Source organism: Numida meleagris, chromosome 1 (genome assembly GCF_002078875.1).
Source record: "Numida meleagris isolate 19003 breed g44 Domestic line chromosome 1, NumMel1.0, whole genome shotgun sequence".
In the NCBI taxonomy this organism is placed as follows: Eukaryota; Metazoa; Chordata; class Aves; order Galliformes; family Numididae; genus Numida; species Numida meleagris.
This window is the reverse complement of record NC_034409.1, coordinates 102,991,685-103,007,743: the sequence shown is the minus strand read 5'-3', so window position 1 is coordinate 103,007,743 and position 16,059 is coordinate 102,991,685. Positions and strand designations below refer to the sequence as shown.

Genomic DNA, 16,059 nt, shown 5'->3' with positions numbered 1-16,059 from the left:
TAAGGTTGTTTGAGTACAATAGAGTATGGGCCATTGCAGTTATTTTGAAGAAGATATTTTTTATTGTTTAAAAAAAAAAATCAAACTTTCCTTCCTCTCCTGAAGCATTCAGCAACAGAGGAAACAAGAAGCCTTAATGCTAAAGCAGTTATTGCATTTTCAAATGTAAGCAAATGGCCTAGATTTCTGAGATATGCATGCATAGGGTCTTAGAATGGTTTGGGTTGGAAGTAACCTTAAACATCACCTAGTTCCAGTTCTCTGCCATGGAGAGGGACATCTCCCACCAACTCAGGCTGCCCAGGGCCCCATCCAACCTGGCCTTGAGCGCCTCCAGGGATGGGGCACCACAGTTTCTCTGGGCAGCCTGTGCCAGCGCCTCATCGCCCTCTGAGGAAAGAATTTCTGCCTAACATCTAATCCATGGGTGTCCAACCTTCTGACTTGCCTGGGCCCCACTGAGTGAACAGGGATTGTCTTGGGACAGATGCACAAAGGTTGTTCTGAAAGTAATGCCTCCTATTTATTTCCATAGAAACTGCGACTGATATAAAAAGCACAGTAACACTGTTTGATAGAGCAAAACCTCAACTACAGAAAACTCTTTTTCAACACAGTCACTACCATTAGCTATGCGTTTACACCAGCAGTGAACAAGAGCCTGCATGCTGCACTCCTAAAAAAAAAAAAATAATAAAAAAATTCTGCACCAGCAGATGTGAACCTCTGTCACCACTGTTGAAATGCACCACCCACTGTGCTCACAGCCATTGTTTGGTCTCCAGAAATGTTCACCAAGCACTGATAAATGTCAGTGGGAGCCATTTTTTCCACATGAAGGAATACAATTCCACATCGTTGCTTCACCTGCACACGCCAGATGCCATTGTGTCAGACTGCCCCTCTGCTTCCATCTGTCACATGGCAACAAAATGGAATGTGGTTGGAAGGTTCAGCCTCTGCTGCCATGCCACCAATATCTGCCTCTGATACTGTGGGCCAACATCATAAAACAAAAGGCATTATTTTTGGAGCAGCCCTCATAAAATATAAATATAGTTCATGTAAATAATAACAAAACTTACTTTAATCTTTAATATTTTTTATTAAAAGAGAAAACAACAAAAGCACATAACTAGTGGGATATGTGATCTTGTTTTTGTGAAACCAGTGCACCAGTCTCATTCGATGGCAGTGGCTGCAATTCTTAGTGAGTTCTCCAGGTGTTCACCAGAGATTTTTGATGACATTTTATTCCTCCTGTACTTCATACTTGAAAATAGTTGTTCACAAATGTATGTATTGCTAAAAAGTGATGACACAAATGAGGTGTTATTGTGAAGTGAGGAATGTTTTTCTCTGGTAAGATAAAGCTTATAAAAGTAAAGAGAGATGGTCAGATTTTTAAGTTCAATGTCTGACTGCAACTCTGTACACTTTTTTTTGAAAATTCCCAGGTCACGCATTTATGCCAACTGAAAATGGAGTCTCAAATACATCAAAAAATTGATGACTTTTTTTTGGCAGCCTTGAAACCTGTTCTCAAATTCCTTTATCAAAACAGAAAGCACAGCTGCCTGTTTTTTGCTGTTCACAGAACTGTTTTTAGTCAGTGACTCAAAATGCACACAAGTATTTGCTATAACTTGTGCTGGCACTGCACACTCCCCATGCACTGCGTTCAGCTCAGACACAGCTAGTAGCACACTGACATCTGGCTGTTGTTGAGCAGTGGGTACGCTGCCGGGGCTGGGCTGGGCCGCTCGGTGGGACAGATGGTGAGGGGCAGGGGCCGGGCCGCATGTGGGCCACAGGTTGGACATGCCTGATCTACCCTAAATCTCCTCTCTTTTAGTTTAAAGCCATCACTCCCTGTCCTATCACCATACACTCTGATAAAGAATCTCTCTCCAGCTTTTCTGTAGGCCCTCTGGGTACTGGAAGGCCACAGTGAGGTCTCCCTGGTGCCATCTCCTGGCTGAACAAGCCCAGCTCCCTCAGCCTATCTTCACAGGAGAGGTGCTCCAGCCCTCTGATCATCTTCATGCCCTCCTCTGGACCTGCTCCAACAGCTCCATGTCTCTCTTTGTTGTCGGCGGCCCAGGCCTGGACGCAGTACTCCAGGTGGAGCCTCACAAGAGTGGAGCAGCAGTCAGTGCTCACCTCCTTTGCCCTGCTGATCATACTTTTCTTGATGCTGCCTAGGACGCAGCAGGCATTCTGCGTTCCAAGTGCAAATTGCCTGCCCATGTTGACTTTTTCAACCAACACCTCCAAGCCCTTCCCTTCAGGGCTGCTCTCAATGCATTCTCTGCCCATCAGCCTGTATTTGTGTTTGAGATTGCCCCAACTCTGGTGCAGGACCTACATCTATCTACATCTATTTATGTATGTGCCTGTATATATATACAGGCCCCACACCTGTGTGTTTGTGTGTATGTATATACACATATATATACATACCCATGCATTTAATTTAATGAAAGATTGGAGTTGTTTTATTTTTCCATTAAGCTAATGTGTAAATGTAATCTTTGCAAAACATGCAGTTCTGTATAAAAGATGTCAGGGCATAAGTTACAGATTTATTTTTGTATAAATCAAACCCATTTCCTTAAAACTCTGTTGTTAAACAACTGTGTGGTATATGTACCTGCAAAATACTCTATCAAGCTGCAATTAGAATTTTCAAGCTGTGTGGTGCGTCAGCGTAGGAACACGGGTCTATGTGCCTATGGCCAGAGAGGTTCTCCCCATTCTTTCCTTTGAAAGGAGTTGACTTTAATCATCTTGCATAAAACAAGATTTACTTAACAAAATGATCTTGAAAATATCTGTTCAAAGTATGGGCTGAGGTGAGATTCATAACCCTAACCCTTCTGGTTAACAAGAGATGTTTTATTGTGTCCATTTCCATTAATACTCTGACAGGAATAGTTAGGGTTAGAGGAGTATCCTGTACTCCTTGGGGATGCTCTCCACCGCCCTGTTTTTCCTCCAGTTAGCAGGTTGATTTCTTATAGCCTATAGGTTACTACAGTCTTTTCTTCCCCAGTGCACTCTTGGGTAACATATATAAATCTGAAAGCAGTGATATGCTGCGACATTTGCTCCTGTGTCCCCCTACATTCTCCGTTCATCCCTCTGCGGTGCTGGTTCTCTCTGAGAAGTTTGCTGTCAGAAACTTTTGCAATGGAAATCTAAGGTTAATTGGCAGAACCTGGAACTCACCCAGAATATATAATGTGCCAGTATTGAACATCTTGGAACCAGATGTTCATCAAAAACAGATATTTGGCATCTCTGAAGATAGTCACACACCAGCCTCATCTGCAGCCTTTAATCTTCCTACTCTGAGTGACACCTCAACCCATATCTGACAAAACTTACAGCACTCTTTCTAGATCATAAAGAGCTCCTGAGCAGATACCACACGTTGGCACATGGTTTAAAAAAAAATCATGAGGCTGTATCATTGCTAAGGCAAAAGTTGCTTTTAAGGTAGTATTCTTGAACACTAGCTCCCTTCCCCTCATATATGCTAAAGCCATTCCAGAGTTTCCAGGTATTACTTTTAGTTATTCCTACATGCACACCTTAAGGGTTCCTCCTTTCATGCCATCTGGTGTTACCTATTCCCTGCCCTGTTTTTATCATACAAGCTTATGGACTCCATGTACACCTCATATTACAGATAATAATTCAGCATGATAATTCAGGATGGAAAATCTTCTTTCTCTCAGTCTGAACTTTAACATCTAACTGCAGATATTCTCTATGCAAGTTGATACGGCTTTCTGATGTACAGAGTGCTGCTTGGAGATAATGATATAATTCTGTATGATAGAATACACTTTATAAAATGGAAACCCGAATTATTCCATGCATTTTCTCATTCAGATGTAGTCTTGTCAGAAATATACAGTATTCTCCCAAATTCTAGGAAGCGAGCCTAATGTTGCCGAGTGTAAGTGATGCACATTTGCTTTCAAGTGTTATAGTCTAGATACATGCTTTAAGAAAAAAATCAAGAATTACATTTAGTATCATTCTGAATTTATAAAAGATTGCGGAGAGCATATACTGAAGAAACGAAGATCTTTTTCAACTGTAGTGTAAAGTCTTTCTAAACATGCTCTTACTTGTTGATCTCTAATTCCTATCAGTCTGGTTTCCCCATGCTGCTCCAAACAGTTCTTCTACAAGCACCTACAATCTAGCTAGGCCATTTTAAAATGATATATAGCTGTCTTGGGGCAGTATCCTTGCTGTTTTTACTTTCTCAATCTACTGCTTTTCTTATGCAATGTACAGCTTCTCTTCTTTCTCTGAAAAGGTCTTGGAGCTCCTCCCAGTCCTGGGGTAGCTAAGAGAGAAGTAGAAGGTAACATAACCATTTTTGTATTCTAGAAATGAATTTCTATTTTAATACCTGAGCGATATTGTTCTTGTGATACCAAAGGCAGTTTCATTACGGCATTTATTATATAGGATATTTTTTCTTTCATTTAACATACTTTTCAGAAAGGCGAGTTGTTTGCCGCTTTTCAGTGATGGTGTGAATTGTTATAGAAGCAGTCTTCAATAACAAAAAACAAAATGAAAACTTAGACTGCGCTATCAAGAATACTTTTAAGGCTGACTCTCAAAGGAAGATGTAACTGACTGATTGCTAGAATAAATACTGTATCTGTAACTAAACCAGAAATCTAGATTTTTTTCATAACTACACATTCATGTATTTTGACAGAAGTTTCCATTTAAATAATTTAGCCTACAATTTAATATTTTATCTCTTTTGAAAGAGTAGAATGTATGTATTTTAATTCTAGTAACTTAATCTATGTGATATACATTTATGATAAGCATTTTTCTTGCATTATTCTAATTGGAGTATGTGCGTATCATTCTGAATGGGTCCTGTTTTAGCTTTGACAGCAGAGTTTGGGGTTTCTACTCTTTGTAGTAAACGTAGGCGTGGTAGTGCGAGTCCTAACATAGTCACAATCAGAATGTACTCCTGTATGCCATTGTGAATTTTGGCTGTACTACTGGTTCATTTTGCTGTATTGCCAAAATCACTATATATATATAGGGTAGTTCAGGTTGGAAGGGACCTCTGGTGGTCATCTTAGTCCAAACGCCTTCCCTAAGAAGGGTGAACTAAGCCAGATTATTCTGGGTACAAGTTGTATCTACTGAGAACTGGACCCAGAAACCCATTCTAACTGGTTCTAAGAAAGCAGGATTGTCTGCCAACTGGACACTGATTTGATAAAGTGTCTTATGTACCACAGAGTGTTCCTTCCAGTCACTGTAACTGACATGGTGATTTTACCTTCCTGGGAAACAGGCAACAGAAACACAAGCCAGAATCTTAAATCTCTTTGCCTGTTCGAAATTGTGCACTTATCTGAGGTAAACGTAACTTTTTCATATCTTGCACTTCACAACTTGAATGTTGCATACAAGGCTGTCATGAGCATCTGCATGTAAGTGTTGAGGTTGGTGCTGTAATATATTTATCCTATAAGCAAAGAGAGTAGGTTCAGGAAATTTGGGGTAGACCCTTTAGATTGCTGAATCATGTTTAATTACAGATGTACACTTCTGATTGTGTGGTTTTTTTTGAATCAGCATGTTAAAAAAATTCTCTTTGTTTTAAAGACTGCTGTTAGAATATCTACAGGATATACTACAAAGAAAACTGCTTCTGGCAAGGTTCAGAACACAGGGTAACTGTACAAGTTGACATCTTTAGCTTGCAACAAAAAGGAGGCAATTTGACTTAATTTGCAATTAGAAGTGTCAAATTACTTCACGGTACAGTGTGGGGTAAGAGTGTGCTAGTGTAACAGTTCAGCTGATTGATAGACTCTACTCTGTAACAACTTGAATCACTAATGTCTCTTTGCTCCTGTTTCCATTAGTGATAATGTACCATTACTGTGTAATACGTGTTTGTATCTTACCTAACAGAGATAATCTGATTTTTTTTTCCATGCTTCAAAGCACAAAAAAGTCCTGGAACACAAAGAAAAGATAACTTAGGTAATACAGAGACATGCTTTGTACTAATTATAATACAGAAGTAAGTTGATTTTTAAATATGTTCTAAGTCAGCGGTTTCTAATATCTGTTCCAGTTCGTAGTCAGCCTCCACCTTCAACTGGATTTTCAAGTGCAGGAACTGCTGGATATGCTGCTGCTCGACCGGTATGCATTCTTTCTCAAAATCATTTTCCTTCTACATTTCTATAGTTTATTACTTTGGTGGTGTGTTTTTCCATGTTATAACAGAAGCAAGATCAAAAGATCAAAAAACATCTAAGATATGCTTTGTTTTTCAAGCTCTAGCTCAACCCTCTTTCAGATTTCTGAGCTGACATGACATCCTTTTCTCAGGTTGTTTTTTGGGCAGCGTTCCTTTCACAGCTTTCAGGACCAGGGACAGTAACTGCTGCATGCTCTGTTTCCCTCAAAGTATTCCTGAGGATTATTTTAGGCTTAGTTTCTCTTGGTTTTGGTGCATAACTTTGGGTTTGCATTTTGGAATGTAATCCAACCGTTCTGCCTACTTTCCAAACATAAAAAAAAAAAAAATTAAGCCTGGTGACATGTATCTTGGCAGTAAAAGGGAAGTCAGATATTTCAGAGGTTATGTGGCATAAAGCATGAGACAATTGTTAAATGGACTCAGCCAAGCATGACGAATCACACATTAGAAAAAGCTTTCAAAGTACACTATGTACATCCAGTAGAAGTAGCCTCAAGTATAATACTTGAAAACAAGTGGTGAAGTTTGTTTGCGTATTTTTAGATCATGTTTCTGTAATGAATTGCAAATTTGCTCTGAAAACCATTTCTAGAGCATGCATTGTTATTCAGTTCTTGTGAGAATATATAATGTACACAAAATTCTAGAGGAAACAAATTTGAAATTATCTTGTCTCATGATAATTATTTTTTTCTGAAATCCACTGTTTTTATTCTAGTGCTTTACATTTGGCTTTCAAGTGTTAGTAACTCATTCAGCTTCAGTTGTAATCTACAGTAGTTTCCTATTTCTCTTTAAATACACACGTAGGTTCTTTTACTTTGTATGAGAGAGCAATTTTATTCCTAGCATATAAGCTTCTTTGGGAAGACTGCAGCCTTCAGCTGATGCAGAATGTATGTTTCACTAATCCTGCTTTCTGGGGAACAAGAGTAATTTCTTTCCAATTAGTAACCTTATGTTTGTTAAAAGAAATAACTATCATCTCTTATGCATATCTTGGAGCTTCTGTAAATAGATCTGGCTGTAGCTGCTGTTTGCAAATAGCAGGCTATAGTTGTAACCTAAACAGTAGAGAGTATCTACAACCTGTGTTGACAGTGTGTTATCAGTGTGTACTTACTAAATAAGGTACTTACAAAATAAGGTTCTTGTTTTGTTGTTGGTTTTTTTTTGTTGTTAAAATATTTCACAGACTTAGGTCAAATTCAGTTACTAATTGTGACAAAATAGTAAGTGTTTTAAATGATGTTACATTGGTAAATATTATATAAAGTAGAAGACTGTTGTAAAAATCCTTTACTTTGACTTGAACACTCGGAATATTTTGAGAATATATTCTCTTCTTGTATATATGCATGAAAAAATAGCTCAATAACTATTATCAAAGAACTTATTTTTCACAGTCAATTAGCAGTAGATAACTACAAATCTGAAGCTGAATTTTAAATCCTTTGTCTTTACCCATTATTAGACAGTTCCACCTCGAGCTGGAGTAATTAGTGCACCACAAAGCCATGTCCGCCCCTCTGGTGGAAGACCAACACCTGAACCTCAAACCAAACCAGCTGAACCACCAAGGGGTAAGTTTTATTTCTTTCAAAGTGTGTGTATATATATAAGTATACACACACACACACACACACACATATACACTTAGAAGTTAAATCTAAATGCCAGTGTTTGATCAAGAGGTACTGTCTCTGTTTTAACGTTTTGCTGTCTTCATTTTTCACAGATGTCTTCGTTTTTCACTACAAATGAAGGTTCTCAAACGCAATAACATCTGACACTTTCTGTTAGTGCTGATCATCAACCAGTACTGTAAACCTTTACCAAATAGTAGAATCATAGAACTGCTCAGGTTGGAAAAGACCTTCAAGATCATCAAATCCAACTCAGCCTAACCATACTACCCTAACTCCAACAACCCACCGCTAAATCATGTCCCTGAGCACCACATCCAAACAGTTTTTAAACACATTCAGGGATGGTGACTCAACCACCTCCCTGGGGAGCCTGTTCCAGTGCTTAACAACCCTTTCTGTAACAAAGTTTTTCCTGATATCCAACCTAAACCTCCCCTGGCACAACTTGAGGCCATTTCCCCTTGTCCTGTCACCAGTGAGAAGAGACCAGCCCCGCTCTCACTGCAGTCACCTTTCAGGGATTTGAAGAGAGCAATGAGGTCTCCCCTCAGCCTCCTCTTCCCCAAACTAAACAGCCCCAGTTCCTTTAGTCTCTCCTCGTAGGGCATATTCTCCAAGCCCTTCACCAGCCTTGTTGCCCTTCTTTGGACCTGCTCCAGCACCTCCAGCCTCAATACAGAAATGTCCTTTCTGTATTGAGGCGCCCAAAACTGAACACTGTACTCGAGGTGAGGCCTCACCAATGCCGAGTACAGGGGCAGGATGACTTCCCTAGTCCTGCTCACCACAGCATTCCTGATCCAAGCCAGGAGGCCACTGGCCTTCTCGGCCACCTGGGCACACTGCTGGCTCGTATTCAGCCGACTGTCCATCAGCACATCAAAGTAGGCAGCATCGGGAGAAATCTGGGCTCACAAGTTTCATTCCAACAAGAGAAACTCTTCTATCAGATTGCTACGTTCTGGTTTAGGCTTATCAGCCTCTCTGATCAGAGGTGTTTATCGTGGATCGTTCTCTGCAGTGGTTGCTCTGTAATCATATTTTTTGGAATAGGATTTATGTTTCACTTCCTATACTGAAAGATAAAGGGTTGGTTTTTTTTCAGTGTGCTAACATCAAATTATGCACTTTATAATAGTGATGTCAAAAATATGCTTAAATATAACTGAAGTACATTTAAGAATGGCAAAGCTTCTGGCTCTCTATTTTCTATCTGGAGTAATATTTTTTTAAAGGAGATATGCTGGACTTTTGACTTCTAATCTAGAACACCTGCTTTTTCTTGCAGCCACTCTTTCTGCAGTTCTGTTCGGTGCTTCCACATCCACACATTCTCATTCATGCCATTTTTAAAGTTTCTGTAACAGTTCTCTATATTGAACAGTACTGAAAATATAATTGCAGGCTCTCCATTGCTTCCTGAACCGCTAAAGCCTCAGGCTGCTCCTGCCCAGCCCGTGACTCAGCCACCACCTGCGCTAAAGATGCAAGAGCCTTTGATACCAGTGGCATCTCATCCCCCTCAGACAAGTGCCCCACCAAGTCTGGAACCACCCCCACAACCACCTCCTCGTAGCCGATCGTCCCACACTTTGCCTTCTGAGTCTGCTCCTTCACAGCAGCAAGTAAGTTTAAAAAAAAAAAAAGTATATATTTTTTTCGTTAAGTAAATTAACGTTTGTACTGCATGCTGTAGATTTGTGAGAACAAATAAAGGTCAAGAGATTGGATCCGTAAATCAGCTTCTGATTGGATAATACTTAATGGCTTTTGTATTGTCTGTAAATAACTATTATCTTGAATACTAAACTTTTAACTTCAGGTTTCTTAAGACAGACTTACAGCTTATGAACAACTTGTTCTTACAGTTATGTTGTTATATCTAAGCTTCTTCACTAAAGACCGGTGGCGTTAACTTCTACAGCATCAGGTGCTAGGCCAGATAATCCTCACTTGTATAAAAATGTGCTTTCATTGAAGCTGAGAGATTCGTGCCATCTTAACATCAAGAGTAAATTTGTTCTTTTCTGGCAATGTCATGTTTTTAGCCTACACTCAGCTCTCCACATCTGAAGCCCACTTTCAGAAAAGCTGTTTGTTAATACCTATTTTGTACAAGAGTGCAGCAGCCTCCCTGAGATGATGATTTTGAATTCTATTGGAACATTTAAAAATGTTCTTCCTTTCTTTCTGCTGAACCTCTCTCTTTACCTGTTAACTTTTTTTTTTTATTTGGAAACTTTGCCCAAAGAAGGAGGATGTTTTTGAATATACAGGTAGAATATCAGGACTTCTGGAGTTTGCTAGAAAGCATGAAGTTTTGACAGCAGAGAATATATATGTAGGCATAAGGTACTTGAGGATGTACCACTTTCGTGACTAGAAGCAGATAGCATTGTATCGCTTTTGAAAGCCTCACACCTTCTAAATGCAGTTTTACCACAGAAAGTCTTGTGAACGCAAGCTGTTCTTTCAAAATTATTATGAGATTACATTTATCTGTGTGTATACACAGCAATCAGAAGTATGCCTAAAAACACTATCAACAGGTTTACAGCATTTTCGATAAAAAGATGATTTGGGTTTTTGATAGAGTGAGAAGTCTTTATAGTTTTTCAGATTCAGAAGCTATTACTCTAGCTGGATGATTGTATCAACACAGTTCCCAGAAGGGGGCTGTGGTGTTTTTCATATTAATGGGTGACTAGAATTAGGCCATCCATAGGCAAATTTCTATATGGGTGATTTTTACAAACAAGCACAAGTCAGCTGCACAGTGAATGTCAGTATGGAAATAAAATTAGAATTGGCTCGAGCTGGTTTTTTGGACTCTTAATGGTAAAGCTGATAAATATGACAATAAAATACAACAGGAATTTTAAAATTGTTGAAGTGTTTTTTAATAAATATTATTATTTTCATATCACTAAAAATGTTCTTGTTAAAACAAAGTATTTTTAACATGAGATTGCTTTGTTACTTGGATTTTCTTCCTAATGTTCTTTCCTTTGATGTCTGTTTCTCTTTCACAAGCAGGAGCAACCGTCAGGGTAACAGGTATCTGACTATTTACCAATATTGTATGTGGTCTCCATCTATTCAAGCAGAAAAGATGTATGAATCTGCTTTTCATACATCTGCAGTCTCATCCACATTAAAATCACCTGTTCACATTAATGGATTGACTGGCATACCATAGTTTGCTTTTTCTTTTCATAATACAGTAAAAATTGATAGTGTTAACTGTATTTACTAGTGCCATAGCAAAAATGTTGCTTCATCATCTTTAATGAAACAATTAGATCTTACATATGCTGTTTAGTCTGAATCTGCTGCTCGTAGTCTATTTGGAAAAAAGCAAGTAGGTGTTTTTTCAAAGTAAAACACACATTTCACATTTCTTAAAGAACAGAGATCTTACTATTGCCCACAGTAACACGTACTGATTGTTAACGCTTAAAACATTGTTATACTTCGGACAATTTAAAAGCATTTGTTTCCAGAATTATTTAGACCAAATTTTACCTACAATAAAGAGCGATTGGGATTCCTAGTTTCTTTGGCATTTTGTACCTGCTCATTACTTGGTGAGTGAACATAGGATTTAACCAACTTGTGCCAAGCTGCATTTGATTTAGATTCATTCTACGGTTCAGTGTTTTACATATTTCCCCTCTGTTACCTGATGTCTTTGTCTTAGTTCTGTTTTCTGAAACACTATATCCTTGTAAGATGAATGATTCTGTTTATGGTTTGGTAATCTTAGGCTTCATCTATTTTAGAACCTCTCTGGCTTAGTAATACCAGAGATGCATGTAACTAACGTTGTTCTGATAAAAACACAGAACTTCAGTATTTTTGTAAGTGCTGAGAGTCTCTAAACTGAATCGTGCTATTTTTTATATAGCTGCTTAGTAAGTGGATGTAAGGAGATGTGCTTCAAACTACTGACAAAGAATGCAGTAAAAACACCTTTAAAGGCTGAGGTTAGGCAACTTAATGATACTGTATTTCAGTTGATAATTTTAGCTAGCATCCTAGTTGAGCAAAACAGTAGTTAACAGTTTTCATGCTAAAGATCTAAACTGTTTTGCTATATTAAAGGAAGGTGTTAAAATGACAGCTGTTCATGAAATTGGAACCCTCACAGGTTATTTTAACAAACTGAATTGATTTGCTTTAGCTTAATAAGGTGGAACTCCAAAGTTTGTTCTGTCAATGTCGTGTCTCAGACAAACTGAAGGTAATAAATATTCTGCCTTTTTGGACAGTTGGAACAAGGTATAATAATTACGTTGTTGTTTGAAGAATATTTTGGTTTTAAAAGATATGGAAGTTCATGGAGAAAACTGTCTTCTCCATTTGGTCTTATTCTAAACAATGATAACTTGCCATTTTAAAATTAAAATGTGTTTTAAAAGAAAGTTCCTCCCCTTCCTGCCAAAGATGATGACTGTAGCTTCACATGTCAAGAAGCACTGGAGATGCCTACAAAACAGACATAGAAATGCCTGAAGTGCATATACTAATAACACTAATTTTCTCTTTCATTGTGATGCTTAAATATTGCTTTTAACATCCCTGTTGGAAACTCTCCAACAGTGAAAACTAGAGCTGTTCCTTTCACATCTGTGCTGGGTTATCACTTGTTTAGAATATAGCATAACTGCCCAAGTTTCTTGAAGAGCTTCTGATACCATATCCAAAAGAGCTTTTGGCCAGGGTTCTGAGTTGCATGAGGCTGTGGGATGGGGAGTTAGGTTTAGCTACCAGGAAGCTTTTCTTCGGAAAAGGAGCTAAGGGTTTTTTACTCCAGAAAAAAAGCAATATTTCTACAGTAAGAGCATTGTGCAAGTCGCAGCCAAGTTGTATTGAAGTTTCAGTCTCAAACTGAGAAATGGGGAGTTGGTAATAATGTTAAAAACAGACAGGCATGTGATCACTAAACACCTTGTTTTCTTTCCAGATTAAAACAAATGGAACCTATGGCACTAAACTTGAAATGCAGTTAAATAGCGACCCGTTTGAAGATTTGTCATTTCAGCTGCTTGTGTCAAAGATGCAGACGTCTGCTCGAACATCAGCCGTTCCAACCTTAAACCAAAAGGAATCGATGCAGCTGCCTTCCGCAACACAAAGAAATGATATCTTGAATACTGTAAGTTGCATGCCAGCAATGCCTCCTGCTCCAACCCTTAACATATCCCAGGAACCCACGCGCAGCTCTCCAAATCCATTTGTTACCGAACTGAACCGCACAAATCCGTTCACTGAAAGAACGCTTACTGCTGGAAACCCATTTAGAACAGAAACTCAAGAATCTGAAATAACTTCACATTTACAGGAAGGACACGCCGCTTTCAATCCTTTTCCTTCTCTACATCCCCCCACTTCTAATACGAGCAAGCCTGTATTTTCTGTTGATGCACCTGAAAACAGTTTTTGCTTGCGAAGTAGATCTCTCATGGTAAAAAACGTACAGCCAAAAGGATGGGTAACGTTTGACGACGAGGAGGAGAATTTCCACGTAAAGCTAAAGCCATCTAAAAGTGTTCCAGATTTTAAGCAAATGGGTTCCAGGAAGTCAGCTGGATCTCCAGATTTGCTGGGCACTGAACAAAATACTTTTCTTGGTTCAGACTTTACCTTTGATAAAGACTGGAATAAAAGTTCTACTGATTGTTTGTATACGATGCCAGCAAGAAGACCACCCGCACCTCCTGTCCCATCGAGAGCAACCAGCAACAGATCCCCTGCAGATCCTTTCACTTACTTGGCACCTAAGGTGTCGCCAATGCAAGATTTTACAGAAAGATAGATCTTCAAAAAAAATATAAGAGGTTACATTCGTTGCTACATTTATCCAGTAGAATAATTGGGCATTTGAGATTACTCTGTGTGCAATAATTACTTGTCAAATGCACTGAAACTTTACTCGTAAACAGCCACTATTGTGTATAAATTTTGAATATGTATATATGGTAGAGCACAAGAAATGGTCTGAAGTTTATTAAAATCCCAATGTAATAGTATTTGAATAGACGGAAAAAAAGAAGGATGAGCTACTAATCTCAGTAAAATATATCAATCTTGGAAATAGTTTTTGTCTAGGGAGCTCTCTCTGTTCTGTTCCCCTTTGTGGAATTTCAAAAAAGGGGGCTCCCTGCTTGGTAGCCTTCCCTCTCCCTTTTTACTGTTTTGTTAATTGCTATTTATAAGTATTTACCAAAGAGCTGCCAAAGTTTATTGAGATTTGAATGTTGACAAGTATTGTTTAGAAGTTGTTTAATTTATAACAGAAGCTATGGAGATTTGTAAGGCTTATATTTGAATTTGAGGCACAACAAAAAGAGTTTAATTTCAAAATACAAACAATACTTTGTATATTAATATATTCAATATTTGACTTTAATTTTCTGTGTCAGTACATTTCAGCTGTTAAATATCATTGTGACGTATACTCACCATCATTAATTCAAAATTACTGTTCCATATCATCCACTTATTCACTGCTATTTTAATATAATTTTTTTTTTGTCCACAAATTGGAAACAACGGATACAAGTTTTCCCTCGACCTCTGGAAAAAATCCCCTTGAATTTTAATAAAGCAAGCAGTCTTTTACCAGTTGCAGACAACATACTGCCATTAGCTCGTCCTACTCTTCTTTCATGCGCTGGAAGGGCTTTCTTGTCCTACAGAAGGACCTGGGTGAAGGAACTGGAAGTCACATTACAGCAGCGGAGGAGAAATCATCTTACGTTTTCGGGCTGTCCTCCCAGCCTCCTTCCTGTCTACTGTTATACTTACTGCTGTATTTTCAAAGCCTTCCCTTCAAAGAAGAGAACGTTCTCTGAGCCGAATGATATCGTTCTGTCACTTTCGCAGTAAAACTAAACAAGTGACCCTTTGTCCCCCAGAGATGGTGACCGTCCTGCGTTTGGTGCTGCTTTGAGGCTAGCAAAGGCTAAGTCACAGTTCTGCATATTATGCTATAAAAAGGCAACTCTGCGCTCCTATGTTTTCTAAAGCTCACATAATGTTACATAAAATGTGATATTTTGTTATCTTGAGGCAATTTAACTGATTTCCTTAGCTCTACTTACACACGCTAAAACCCCCTGCCGTTCTCCTTACGATTCACGCTATCTCGAGCCATAACTTTTATAGGCAGTTGTGTACTTCCGTCAAAAGCTGAACGTGGCACAATGTTGTCATCTCCTGGGGGACTGCAAATGCCTGCCTACGCTCATTGGCTTTACTTGCAAACAAGCTGTACTGGTTCTGCAAAACTAGTGACTGAAACTCAACATACTAGCATTAGATTTATAGCAGCAAATTACACGAGGACAGTACTTTTTTAAATTCTCAAATGCTATTAAGAGGTTATTTATAAAAGAATCCACTTTTCCTTTAACACTGTCTGGTTAGCCATGAGCTGCGGTTGGAGAGAGGAGTGACTATAGTGAATTTTATATTGTGCTTTTTTTCTGTTCGGCTCATTAAACACTACTTGTACATTTGAAACAGCAGTGGTACTCTAATCTTTGTGCTTTGGTATGTGGATTACCTTGTTTTACACTGTTGCTATAAACATCTGTGTGATCAGTGTTTTGGTATATTCTTACATTAGCAAAACATTTTGGGGGGAAACTTTTTCCTAGTGGGAGTTACGTGATAAATATGTTCTTTGTTGAATATTTAATTACAGTGATTAAAAACTACTGTCTAAAATGCACCTGGTATACAGCACCTCTGCACTATACAGGATTACGGAGATGGACAGCAAAGTACTGCAAAGATCACGAGAACTGCTCCAAAACTGTAGTGTGTGTATATATATATTGCTAACCACTGTAACGTGTACTAACGAAAAGAATTACTAGCAGAAGTTCTGAACATACTAAGAATTAAAAATAGAAAAGCTCAACACATTTACACGGATTCCATGTTCCCTGTGGTAAATTGCTCTGTTAAATGTAACAGTTTTATTGCTTGTGGCACACAATATCTATGGCTGTATACTTTACAGAACTGCAGTATTGAAACTCAGTGGCGTACAACATTCCGTATATACCCTGTGGAAGGCGGTGTTGTATTAACGAAATAAACATACCTGCCCTTAAGAACTTA

General features: G+C 38.5%; 1 protein-coding gene across 11 annotated transcripts in view; it reads left to right on the top strand.

The window, feature by feature from the left end:
* Nucleotides 1–16,059, top strand: part of SYNJ1 (synaptojanin 1) — a 62,587-nt gene extending 46,528 nt beyond the window's left edge. For 4 of the 11 annotated variants that reach the window (XM_021404399.1, XM_021404362.1, XM_021404369.1 and 1 more), the window contains 6 exons: nucleotides 4,337–4,384; nucleotides 6,013–6,051; nucleotides 6,146–6,216; nucleotides 7,752–7,860; nucleotides 9,331–9,551; nucleotides 12,893–16,059. In XM_021404399.1, coding sequence (XP_021260074.1) covers nucleotides 4,337–4,384; nucleotides 6,013–6,051; nucleotides 6,146–6,216; nucleotides 7,752–7,860; nucleotides 9,331–9,551; nucleotides 12,893–13,744 — 1,340 coding nt within the window. In that variant the 3' untranslated portion in view covers nucleotides 13,745–16,059. Of the gene's footprint in view, nucleotides 1–4,336; nucleotides 4,385–6,012; nucleotides 6,052–6,145; nucleotides 6,217–7,751; nucleotides 7,861–9,330; nucleotides 9,552–10,959 lie in introns of all 11 variants that reach the window. The other 7 variants (XM_021404386.1, XM_021404379.1, XM_021404417.1 and 4 more) reach the window with 5 other exon arrangements.